At 47.9% G+C, this 12,134-nt stretch overlaps 1 protein-coding gene across 3 annotated transcripts in view; it reads right to left on the bottom strand.

Annotated features, from left to right (window-relative positions):
• NRG2 (neuregulin 2) overlaps positions 1-12,134 on the bottom strand; it is a 173,553-nt gene that overhangs the window by 19,750 nt on the left and 141,669 nt on the right. For 2 of the 3 annotated variants that reach the window (XM_071758664.1, XM_071758665.1), the window contains one exon: positions 4,454-4,512. In XM_071758664.1, coding sequence (XP_071614765.1) covers positions 4,454-4,512 — 59 coding nt within the window. Of the gene's footprint in view, positions 1-4,453; positions 4,513-4,765; positions 4,843-12,134 lie in introns of all 3 variants that reach the window. The other variant, XM_071758666.1, reaches the window with a different exon arrangement.

Genomic DNA, 12,134 nt, shown 5'->3' with positions numbered 1-12,134 from the left:
AGGAGGGCTCTGGAGCTACCTCTGGTGAGTTTGTACTCATCACCCTCAGCACCTCTGGAGGATGAGATGCTGCATCCTGATGGGAGCACTGGAGTTCAAGCAGCCAAATCCTCACCCTTGAGTCCTGAAGCCTCTGCAGTGACCATGAAGGGAGCCTGGGGTATGAATTTGGACTTAAACATCTACCAGCACTCTGAAAAAATAATGAGGATCTGACTGCTGTCACAAAGAGAGAGAGAACAGTGGTCAGAAGATGAATTCATGACAGGAATCCAGACACCACTATGGTTGGTTACTCCTTGTCTGAAAATTGCATTCCCTGTGGTCAGGGTCAGGGAGGATTCCTGCTTTAGGTCACATTTTGGAGTTAGGATTTTCCAGTCCTCTGGTTTCCTTAGAGTTACATCCTAACTGCAAGATCTGCCTCCTGCAACTAGCAGATGATTTGCCTTTACCACTGTTTATACAATGCATTATGTGTTAAATATCTGCAGCTACAAAAACAAGAAGACTTATAAATATGATGACCTCAATGTGAAAAACATTTTGGTAAGATGATCTAAGGACTCATCACCCATGGAAATAATTCTCTGTATTCTCCTCTACCAGGGCTTTCCTTTGTTTTATAGAGTAATTGCAGACAATCACTGTCTGCAGTGCCATCATCCCTGCCATTAATTCTGCTTCAGTCTAAATCAAAACTGCTGGAAATGTTTCCTTAATGTCCCTCAGTTATATTGTACAGCTTCCATAGGGCTTTCCTTTAAAGCCCAGACAACATGAGCTTCTGCCTTTCATCCATCAGCCAGTTCCTGAAGTGTGGCTGGAGAAGCCTGCACAGAGAGCAAGTGAGATCAGTGAAGTTCCACACAATAAAAAGGGGCCCAGCCAGGCTTAAGTCAGCACATCTCAAGTCAGGACATCTTAGATTAGGACATCTTAAATCAGAACATCTTTTTCTTCACACCTATGTACCTTTTAATCCCAGGGAGCATGCATCTTTCTTTCTTTTTCTCTTCTGGAAGGCTTTCTGGTGTGATGAATGTGGGAGAGCAATCTCTCATCCCCTCCTAAGCTGGACCTCAGAGAAACCAGACAGAGCTTTGAAACTTCCCTGGGAGACTCTGCCTGTATGGCCTGGGTGTGGGATTCCTGGGGCCAATGGCTCAGAGGGTCTCCCTCATCTGGACTGCTGATATTTAGCAGGTTCCTGACCTTCTGGGAGGCAGAGCCACTGCTGAGCAAAATCTGTGTCCTGCTTCCATCTCCTCACAGTGTGAGCCCCTGGACTGGTGCAGGCAGGGCTAGAGGGACCCCAGCTCTGCTCACACCTCACATGGGGTCTGCACCATGATCCATCTTCTCAGGGCAGGAGCTGGTTCAGCATGCTTTGCTTTTTTTCCTCCAGTACCTCAACACATTTCCCATTACCTTTGCATCCCAGTGCAAGCAAAATAAAATGCAAAGTCTGCCTAAGCAGGCAGGATCCAACTGCTGAGATGCTCCCTTGGATTCTGCTGTTGCAAGGTCCTACCAAAAGTAAATGCTGTTAATCCAAATGGGCTGGGACAGACTGGGAGGGCTCTGAGCCAGCAGAATAATACAATTCCTATTGAGTTCCTCTGGACCAATCTGTCAGAAAATAGCAACAGTGGGACTATGATATGAAAAAAAAAAATGTCCATCTTTAACATTTCCTCCTGTGTTCTCAAGCAGTAGGGTACATACCCAGAATATCTGGCAGGAGGCACTTGGTCAAATGTTTGTAACAGCAACAAAGAGAAACTTCAGATGCAAGAAAACTTGTCTAAATCCCTCTGATTTCCATAACTGCAGTGGGCTAGCAGGTATTTCAGAGAAAAACCAAACCTCCAGAGCTGCCTGTCAAATAAACAAAGATAGCCCAAGCTCCTACAGAACATGGGGAGTTTTACCTGAGCAAAATCTGCATAAGGATTTCAATGGGTGAGATAAGAAGCTGCTCCCAGGATGAAGATAAACATCTGGCATGATGCTGCACCAGCTCCAACTCTGGCCCCAATTCAGAAATGTATCTGCCAAACTTTTTCAGAGCAGTCTCTTCAATGTATTTGCACTCAGGGTGTACCTACTAGAAGTCATATTATAATATTATTTAATATTTATGTCAAAGACCTAAAACCTAAAATACCCCAAATGCATTAAAACCAACACCAGGGTAGGTGTCATTATTTACTTTTTAAGTATCAGTCAAGTGCTGGCAATGTTCTCAAAACATGAATCAGGACAGAGCTATTTTATTTTCAGTGGAAATGCCTGAACCTCATTTAATCTGTTTCAGCTTTTGACCTGTCAGAACCCATATGGGATGAAGCACTGAGTGAATTACAGAGCAACAGCAACTTCTGCTGTGCCCTAATTATTGATTAAAGCAGAAAGCAAATATTTTTCACAGCCCAGACTCAAGTGAAATGCTTTGCCTGGTCAGAAGAACAGCAAGTTCAGTGCCTGCTTCTCTGCAGTGTTGCTGCTATGGATATTACCCAACTGTGACCTGAAAGTGAAAACAGCTATAAACACACATGAATCATCATCTTAGATGATTTTTAGCCAAGTTCAGACAGGTAACCTGGACTGCTATGCTGTTTTTACCTTACTATCCCATGTCAGAAAGCCTAATTGAGGTAAGGAAGTGCATGTGTGGGGGTTTTAAGATGGTTCTGTTCCTCTAACACACAAATAAAACGAAAACAAACCTCACTCCTATAAAAAAGATTAATTGTGCAGGCTGACAAAAAAACCCCACATGTGTTTATTCTTGCCATTCATGTTCTGAAAAGGCGTTTTCCTGACACAAAACTCATTTTCACCCCTGTTCTGGTTTTGCAGCATAGTAGCAGTGATGTTTAAGCCTGTTGGACACCACCTCAAGAACTATGCTGCAAATCAGGTGAGCATCCCACTGCTGGCTGCAGCCACAGCCCCTGACACCAGGGGCTGAAAAAAGGAGGGGAAAGCCTTTGGCATCAGGTTCAAGATCAAAAAAAAACATTACTTTGTCATTTTAAAAAGAACTTACTTGGAAGTTTTGCTCTGAAAGAATAAATCAATGGAGGGTTCAACTTCAGAAGCCAATTTGGAACAAAAGGCAATGTAAAACCATCAAGCTGTCCCAGGGGCCTCACAAAGCTCATTTGCATCTTGTCTGTATCCTCTGCAGAAGAGAAGCTAATGGAGCACTTGCCAGCTATTAGTAGGTGCTAATGAGATCCCTGCTATTGCCAGCTCAGGATGAGGACAGCAAAACTTCTCCCAGAGAGGTGGGAGATGGGGTCCAGGCAATCAAGGAGTCCTCCTAGAGAGGCTTCTCCTCTGGCTTCCACTAATTCAAGCCTCTTCTGTGATTTTTTTTTTTTCCCAAAGGCTCTTTTTGCAGCCACCATTTGTGGTGGTCCAAAGGGCCAGCAGGGAGGCAGGGTGGGTCACACAGAGGGTCACAGTGGCCAATTTCCTGCCACTGTAACTACAGCTCCTTGCAGGTCACTCCTTACCCTGCCCAGGTCCCCACTGATACTGGGATGCTGGCTGAATATGGACCTGGAAAAATTAATCTGCTCTGAACAAAAGGAGCTCACGATGTCTATAAGCAAGGAGACCTAAAGGCTGCAGGAGCTGGGAACCAGAAGCTGGGAAGAGCTGGGTGCAAGGGCTCTGGGGTATTTACACCACTAAATACGAGGTTAAAGGATCAATCACTGTCATTAGACACAACCCAACAAGGCTGTCCGAGTCCCTGGGAGAGGCAGGAACATCTCTGTGCCTGGAAGCAGATTTAGCCCATCCCCTGCATGGCACTGGGGCATGGGAAGCCCTGCCAGCAGCAACCAGCAGCAGGATCTCTGGGGCTCCAGGTTCATCCAGCCCTCTGGGGGTGCTCTGACCCCAAACTAGACCCCAAACACCCCCATCTGGAACTGCTGCTTGGCTTAGCCACTGGGAACTGGAACACAGCCTCACCTGAGGGCTGAGGTTCCCTGCAGCCTGTGCTGTGATGTCCCCAGTTGGTACAGAGAGACTCAGACACCCCTCCCCAGAGCCCTGGGAAAAAGGACATTTCTTGCCCTGCACAACACAGCCCCTCGTGAGACAGCGATGCCAGCAGGAGCAGCTTGTCACCCAGACTGTTCTCACACAGCACACCACACACCCTTGTGCCTTCTGGGCACTTTGCACGAAAAAGAGCAAGCAACATTAAGTTCAACCAGAAACGAAAGCAGAGCCCATTCTGACCAAGGGGGAAACAACAAGAGCCCCGATTCTCCTCTTGGACACCGTCACAGCTCCTCTTGGGGCCAAGCAGAGCTGGGAGTGCACAAGCCAGGAAGAGGGCTCTTGGAGAACAGAAGAACCTGCTTTAAGGACACGACACAGAGCTCCAATAACCAGGGAGAGAGAGAAGTAGAAAGAGACATACTGGAGAAGCTGACCATTGCGAAATGCTGACACCGGTCTCCTGTGAATTCGATCGGACACCTATCGGAAGAAAGAAAACCAGAAAGAGAGAAACAAGATAGCAAAATGACACCCAACCAGATGGAACTGAGGCCCCTGCTGATCCCTTCCGTGGCTCCTATCCATCTCCTCTCAGCCTTCTCCCTTACCTGCATCCCTAAGCCCTAGCCCAAAGCTGACACCAAGAGCCATCCCTGACTAGACCACTCTGCATCCACTGTTGTGCCCGGGAGGTTTTAAGAAGTGTGGTGCAATTTTTTGTCTTCAAACATACTTTGCTTAGGATCTGGCATGTACAATCGCAAAGGCAGTTTCTCCAAACATCTCTGTCCGAAGAATCCGTTTGGACATCTGGAGGGGAAAAGGGGAGAAATCACAGAACATGTCTGGCACCGTTCTTGAGGCTAAGGTCAGAAACAAAAAAGTGCATTGTGATGAATGGAAAAAATAAAGGTTTCACGGGTGTATTTACTCTTCCCTTTGCATTGCCTAGGCACCTGCAACATCAGCATTCCAGCTCTGCTCTTGGCCAGGATCTCCAAGCAGCCAGCCAAGCCCCTCCTTTCCTCCTCTGCCTGCTTCCTTCCTTCTCACCTGTTAGCAGCACCAGCTGGCAGCAAGATCCAGATGGGCTGGATGCTACTTTCAGAGCCTCTCCTTGGAGCTGCTATCTAGACAAGACTGGCAAGAGGCACCAGAGAGAGGTGAGGAGCTGCTCAGGCACCAGCGAGCGCTGCCTGGGGCTGCCCAAAAGCACCCAGAGGATGCTCCAGGGAAAAGGGTTATGTTGGAGTTAGAGGGAAAGCATTTGCAGAGTCTCTGTGTTAACAGAGAGAAGGGGACAGAGGGGAAAGCTGAAGCCAACAGGTCTCCCGTGCTGTCCAACAGCGAGGCTCTGGGGGGTGTCCCCAACCAGTGGGATGTGCTGGGACGCCAGCTCCTGGGGCACTGGTTATGGGTTGGCAGGATGCTGCAGTGGTGGGGATGTGGGGAAATGCCACCAGGCAGGTGTGTGCCAGCTCAGGGGAAGCTCCCTGGAGCAGGTTCAGGATGAGCCATGTCTGAGGAGCACAGGGAGGTGGGCAGGAGCTGCTGGACTGTACCCAGGGGCCAGTGAAGCTGGGAGGCAACTGGAGCTCAGCTGATGGTGGCCAAAGCCTCCTCCTTCAGGCACTCAGCTCTCTCCCTTGCTTCACATCTTTTCTTCTGGAGAATCCCTCAGTGTTATGCCTGATGTTCCACCTTCTTACCTGCCTGTCCCACAGCTCCCTCCCTGACTGACCTCTCCCTCCTCTGAGCTCAGGAGGGTTTTATCTTTCCACCTTGCACCTTAACATCTGGTTTCCAGCAGGGCTCCCAGACATCAGACCTTCCTCCACCTCAGCTGTCACCCACAAGGTTGCACCATCCCTCAGTGTTTGGAAGGTCCTGGCTGCTCAAAAAAGAAGGGACTGAAAGGCACCTCAGCAAAAGGCACATGGACCAGAGGCCTGAGAGTGAGGGCAATGGTTTGGCCATTGCTGAGGAGAGCAAGGAGCTGCAGGCACAGTGTTCAGCCTGGTCCTGACCTCTGCAGATCCTGGGGTGGAGTGAGGAAGGTCCAGGTCCCCCTTGGGGACTCACTGAGTGGGTGCTGCAGATCTGACTCCTCTGTGCCTCCCACAGACACAGCAACAGCTGCTTCCAGGCTGTGGACACAGCAAAAGGGCTGAGGAAGGGATGTCTTTGATGTTGAAGATGACCAAAGCTTTACAGCAGCCACAAAGCTTCTTGGCAGAAGAGTTCTGTGCTGCTGCTCAAGGGCTCCAGCAGCATTTTGGTGTTCTCTGACAGGCTCTGTTCAGCTGGCAGGCTGGAGATTTCAGTTCCAGGGGCAATGAGAGAGAGTCAAGAGTGGAGATGAATTCCTGATTCCCTCTACTCACTTAGGGGAACACAGAGGGTTTTTTTTCTGCAGCTATTTAGTTCTCCTGGGAGCAAGAAGTAGAAATTAGAGAAGGCTTTCTTATGTGTTATGACCAGAAAACCTTGATTTTCAGTAGTTTTCCCTCCTCATGGACGTGCCCATGGGCCAGAAGGTGGGAATCACACTGTGTGAGGGAGCACAGAGCAGGGGGACACCAGGGGGACATGGACAGACCTGCCAGGACACCCCCCAGCTGAAGGGATGAGATGAGATTAAGCTGAGCTCTGACCTGAGGAGGCACAAGGGGTAAAGATGTCCCAGGTGTGACAATGACGTGGCTGCTGTCATTCCCCCCGTGCCTGGACACCTGAATTAATTGTCCTGGGGGGAAGGCTGAGACATTTGCTTGCAATCCAGCAGTGCCACAGGCTCCTCAAGGAGCCATCCAGCTGTGGGACAACCTCTGGGACTCCAGAGGGAGCTGAGCCTCAGTGCTGGATGCTGGATGCCTCCAGAGGGACTACAGCTATTCCTCTGAATCCAAAGGGATCCAAGGAGAAGATAAAAGGCTGCATGACCTTTCCATCCCATCTCCTGGCCTCTAGCTCAACACCTCCACAGCTCCAAAGCTGTCCATATTTCTCTTATTTATTCCCCAGTTTCCCAAGGCAGGGTGCCCCATGTCCAGGGGACATTCCTTCTGCTGGCTCTCCCATGGGAGAAAGTCTTGGATGACTGACATGGCTTTGGCACTGGATTTCATGATGTTTTTTCCACAGTTTTGGTAGGTTTTGGTAGGTCTGCACTGAGTAAAAAGCTGGTGCAGCCTCCCTGCTCATGACCAAACCTTTTTCTGTGCTACACAGCCCCTGGGGTTTGGGATCTGTGCTGATGTGGGAATGTGCTGGTTATTTGTGCACCTCAAACTGCTTGGGGAGGACTTTGGGGCAAGGCTCTGTACGAGGCTTCATTGAGCTCCATAGTCAAACACTGAAGTTTCTCAGGATCCAAGCCACTTTTGAAACGGGAAAATTGACTCCCTGGGCAGGGAAAAAATTGGAAAAAAAAAAATCTTTGAAAAAATTCAGCCCCTTTTCTCATTCTTGGACATTCTTCTTGGAGCACAGGCAAGGCAGACATATCAGGAATGTCATTTCAGTACCAGGGAGCCCAGCCAGCTCACAAGGAAAGCACAGCCCAAGGCTTTACCATCAGTTTTTTACCCCAGACTTGCCCTATGATGAAGCAAAGGAAGATGGTGCTGGGAAATGGAGGAAGGAAGATGCTCTGGCAATCAAAGAGCACAACCCTGAGGTGATGCAGGACAGCCCTAGGGAAGCTTTCCATAAACGTTTAAGAAGCTGCACTGAGGGCTGAACAAGGCATCCAAAACAGGAGGTGTCTTCCCAATCCTTTGTGTGGCTTATTGACGACCACTGAACTTATTCCCAGTCTTCCAGGATATCCAGTTTAACTTGCAGCCTGCTGCCCTTTTGTCTGGGACTGGAGATTGTCCAAAGGGCCTCAGAGGTGCTGCTGAACAAAGCAAATGGCTTCCCCACCTCCAAAAAAAGAGGGAAAACTGTCTCAGGTGCACAAGACATCAGTGCAGGCTGGAACTCCAGTGGGACTGATGCTGGGAGGCACCATTCCCCATTAGGGAAAGGCTGAAAATCCCATGAAAAGTGGGAGAAGGAAACAAAAAACCCAGCACCAAGGTCTTGGGTGAAGAAGTGAAAAAACAAACCAGAAAAGTGCCCAAGCAGCTGTGATGCTGTGACAGCCACCAAGGAACCCATCTCCAGCTCTCTGCAGTCAGCCCAGCGAGGAGGGGGAGCAGAACTCCCCAGACAAGGCAGGAACAAACTCTCTTCTCTGTGTCTGGGACAGCTCAGGCTTTTAATCTTCACTTACAAGGGAATCAGCAGGCAGAAGAGTGGCAGAAAAGAAGCTCTCCTGAAGATGAGCACCTTCTGTCACCTCCCAAGATAGCACAGAAGCTGTCAAAACACATTGGGTGTTCCCCTGTCCCTGGGTCCTGGATTCCTCAGCATCACTGCCAGGAACAGTGACCAGGAGACCTTGGGAAGCAGTGCTCATAGTTCCTTCATTTTTAGCTGCCTCGTATTTCTAGGATGATGAAGAGGAAGGGTGATTTATTACTATGGCCCCTGATGGGACTTTAGGAGGGGAATTTCCAGAGTGAGTGGCACAGGAGTCTCCCAGTCTGGGCAGGAAGAGAAATGGAAATCTACTGATTCAGAAATCTTCTGCATGAAGAATCTACTTCTGGGGCAGCAATTCCTCACTTCCCAAACATATTCACACCTGAAAATAAAGACTCACTAAGGATGAGAGCCAGGAGGTGGCCTTTGATCATCCCACCATTCCTGCACATTTTAGCCTAGTCGAGAGGTTTTGGTTGGATAACCCCAAAAAATGGAATTCTTCCTTCTTCTGAAAGCTCTTGGAGGAGCTACACAGATGGTGGGCTATTCCTGCAAATATTCCTTTTGGATTTTCTGGCCCACTCACTGGTGTCTCTTTCCAAAGGAGGGAAGCCAAGGGAAGCAGACAAAGCTTTGGATGTAGGAGCAATCCTGGGAAACTGCACCATCCTCTTGCAGGTGGCACCTTTTGCCCTCTCTGGCCCCTGTGGAGAAGCTCCAAGACTTAACCCTGCTTAACTCCATCCCTCTCTGCCTAACCAGGAGCATGAAAATTAAAAAAAAACCCAAACAGTTACATCTGAAAATTTGCTACTTGCAAATGCCCTCAATGAAACTGGTCAGGAATTTTTCTGTCCAGATTCTATTGTTGCTGGAAAGTGTTCAGTTCTTTCAGTTTGGACCAGTTCCTTAGGACTTTTTCATTTTTTTTTTTTTTTACCCCCTTTGAAAATCATCCACAAAGTTCTGCTCTTGAGTTCAGAATGAACTACAGTTAAATGATTATATGGTAAAAAAAATATGCAGTAATATGATCAGCCAAATAAAGCATCTCAAAAAGTACAAACCAAATTGGTTTGAGTAACCCATTTTTATGTTGTTTGCAGAGCACTTATTTATGAAAATTGAGAAACTTTGACCCTTTGCACTCCGTCAGGGTAGAGCAATAATTATTTTTCATTATTACTAGCTAGTATTAATTAATAATATAATTATCAAATTTTTCCTGCTGGAAGCAAAACTTTTTCTGCCCAGCTGTTGATCTACATCTTGCAAGGGTTGGCACTTTTCCATTGCTCTCCCAGATCTTAATTAAAGTCTGCCAAATTCAGAAGCTCTCAGAATGCCACCCGTGGTACAGCAGAGTGTGAATGAGCAGGTGCTTCAAAATCATGGGATAAGGAGGAGCTGTAGCAGAAGGACACAATGCACTGAAATAAGCAAATGAAGAAATGTTTCAAGCATGTTGCTTATTTGTGTGAAGGGCTGAAGGAGAAGACAGTTCTGTCATTGTCCCCTGACCAGTCCCAGATGATCTGGAGAGCCACAAAAGCTTGGACTCCACAAAACTGCTGATGGGGAGAAAAGAAAGCAACCAGAATAAATGCAGAGGCCTCATCCAGAGCAGCTAACCAAGGCATGTTTGCTGGATAGGAAAGTCCAAACTGCAGGGCCACCCATTTTGGGGCTCAGTGCAGGCACCACCAAGCTGTGGGAGCTCAGCAGGCTCAGCACCACTGAGCATCACTGCTTCCACCCTGCTATGGTTACATGGGCATGAAAAAGGATGCCTTGAAGAGGGTGCAGAGACAGAGAGGAACCCAAAGAGGTACCTTCATCTCATCCCCTCGAGATATGCAGCCTGCAAAACCCAAGGAATGGGTCCTGGATGGTTCAGGAGATTTGGGAACAGGATGTGGAGCTTTTCACCCCGGCTCAACGCTCTGGGTTCTTCTATTCCAAAGATGTTGCAACACCTCCCCCCAGCACTGCTCATAAAGCCACATAAAGTGCTCATAAAGCAAAGGGCCATGGCTATGGGGCTGCAAAAGGTGCCACTTGTGCTGCCCAAACCAGCAGAGTCCCTGGAGGGATGGCACAGGTCCTGCCACCACAGGGGGGCTGAGCAAGGGGGACAACAGTTCCAGGGTGGTCACCCCTTTGGATGGTGCCAACCATCCATCCATTGGCAATGTGGCTCAACCTTCAGAATGATCTTTTTCCCTTTCCTGAAAAAAAAAAATCTACAGAAAACAATATACTCAGAGGCTTCTGGAAGGATCTGCATACATGCATGTTTCAAAATTAATTGATCTCTTCTCTTTTTCTTTTAGTTTTTATTCTCTCCTTGACTTTCACTTTTTGGTTGAGGTTCCTCCAAGCCTCTGACCTCACTCTCAGGAAATGCAAAGCTTGCAGCCCAAACTCAGAGGCTCTTTTTTTGTCTGACTTTATTCGTCAGCATCTGTAAATCCTTCAGCCTGACTCTTGCAAGAACAACAGGTCCAACATGATGTGGAAATATTGCTCTAGAAAGCATTTTAAGTCTTCTGATCCCATCCAATTTAGGATGACCCTGGCTCAGGGTACCAGCCACCACACCAACCACATTTCACTGGGCAGAGGATTGTGCAGTTTTGGTTCTTTGGTTGGCTGGGAAGACCTCAACTTTAGATAACACAAGACCTAAACTGGGGAAAAGAGTATTTCTCTTTATGATCCACGTGTTAACCCAACCCTGTGGGTCCCAGCAATGCAGGATTAGAGCAGCCTCAAACTGCTCTAAGTTGTACCAAAAGCTTAACAGACTTCAGGACAGAGGCAGACCCAAGAGCAGAGGCTCTTGGCCATCCCAGGCTCTATTTTAGCTTGGCACAACAAACCAGGCACCGTGTTCCAGTCTAATTCCAGGCCTTGAGAGCTGCTTGTGTGCATCCCCTCTGTAGGATCTCAATTCTCAACTTCTCCATGGTTATGGGGAGAAACCAGCCCAAATTCTAAGGCCTTGTGGAGCAAAATGGTCTGGAGAAGGGTCGAGAAATTCTTCCTGTCAGCAGAAGCCTGGGGCTTTTTAATTTACTGGGGCTGTTGAGGAAATTCTGTTTGTGTGTGGCTCAGTCATTTCCTGGGTTTATGCTGAAATTTGCAGGATATCTGAGGGGGATCCCACTTCTCCAGTTTAGCTTCCAGGTTGTCTGTTTGCAGTCACAATATCAGCACAGACTGTTTCCTGCTCAGGTTCCCATTGACACCAGCATGTGTAGAACTTCCTTCAAATTAAGGACAAAATTATGCAAGTACACAATCCAAAAAAAGAGACAATTTCTGGAGCAGCTCCAAGCCTGTTCTGGGCTCTTCTGAGGTGAAGAAAATGCCCTGTCCAAGATGGAGGTGAAATATATTGAAAAGGCATGGAGGGGGTGGTCTTACAGGCAAACAACTTGTTGCCTGGAATTTAAAGGACCAGAAGGGAAACATTTCTGGGAAGCTTGGTAAAAAAATAGTCATAAAAGACCAGCTGCCAATTTAGGGCAATATCTATATCAAGCATGAGCCACTTAAAAAGAAATCATTTGAAAACTCAGCTGCTCTTTTTTCTCCAGAGTGGGTGCCAGTGGTTTTCTGGACAGGAATTCTGGACAGCCATGAACCATGAAATCCCCTCCAGCAGCTGATGACAGGATGGTGGCAGGTAGACAACAGGAACACTCCAAACTTCTGGTAACTGGTACTGGAAACAGTGGTAACATCCCATGGGAATCTCCTTAACATCCTGGTGAAGGAGGACT

Source organism: Heliangelus exortis, chromosome 15 (genome assembly GCF_036169615.1).
Source record: "Heliangelus exortis chromosome 15, bHelExo1.hap1, whole genome shotgun sequence".
In the NCBI taxonomy this organism is placed as follows: domain Eukaryota; kingdom Metazoa; phylum Chordata; class Aves; order Apodiformes; family Trochilidae; genus Heliangelus; species Heliangelus exortis.
Note: the sequence above shows the minus strand (reverse complement) of the source record. Positions and strands in the feature narration are given on the sequence as shown.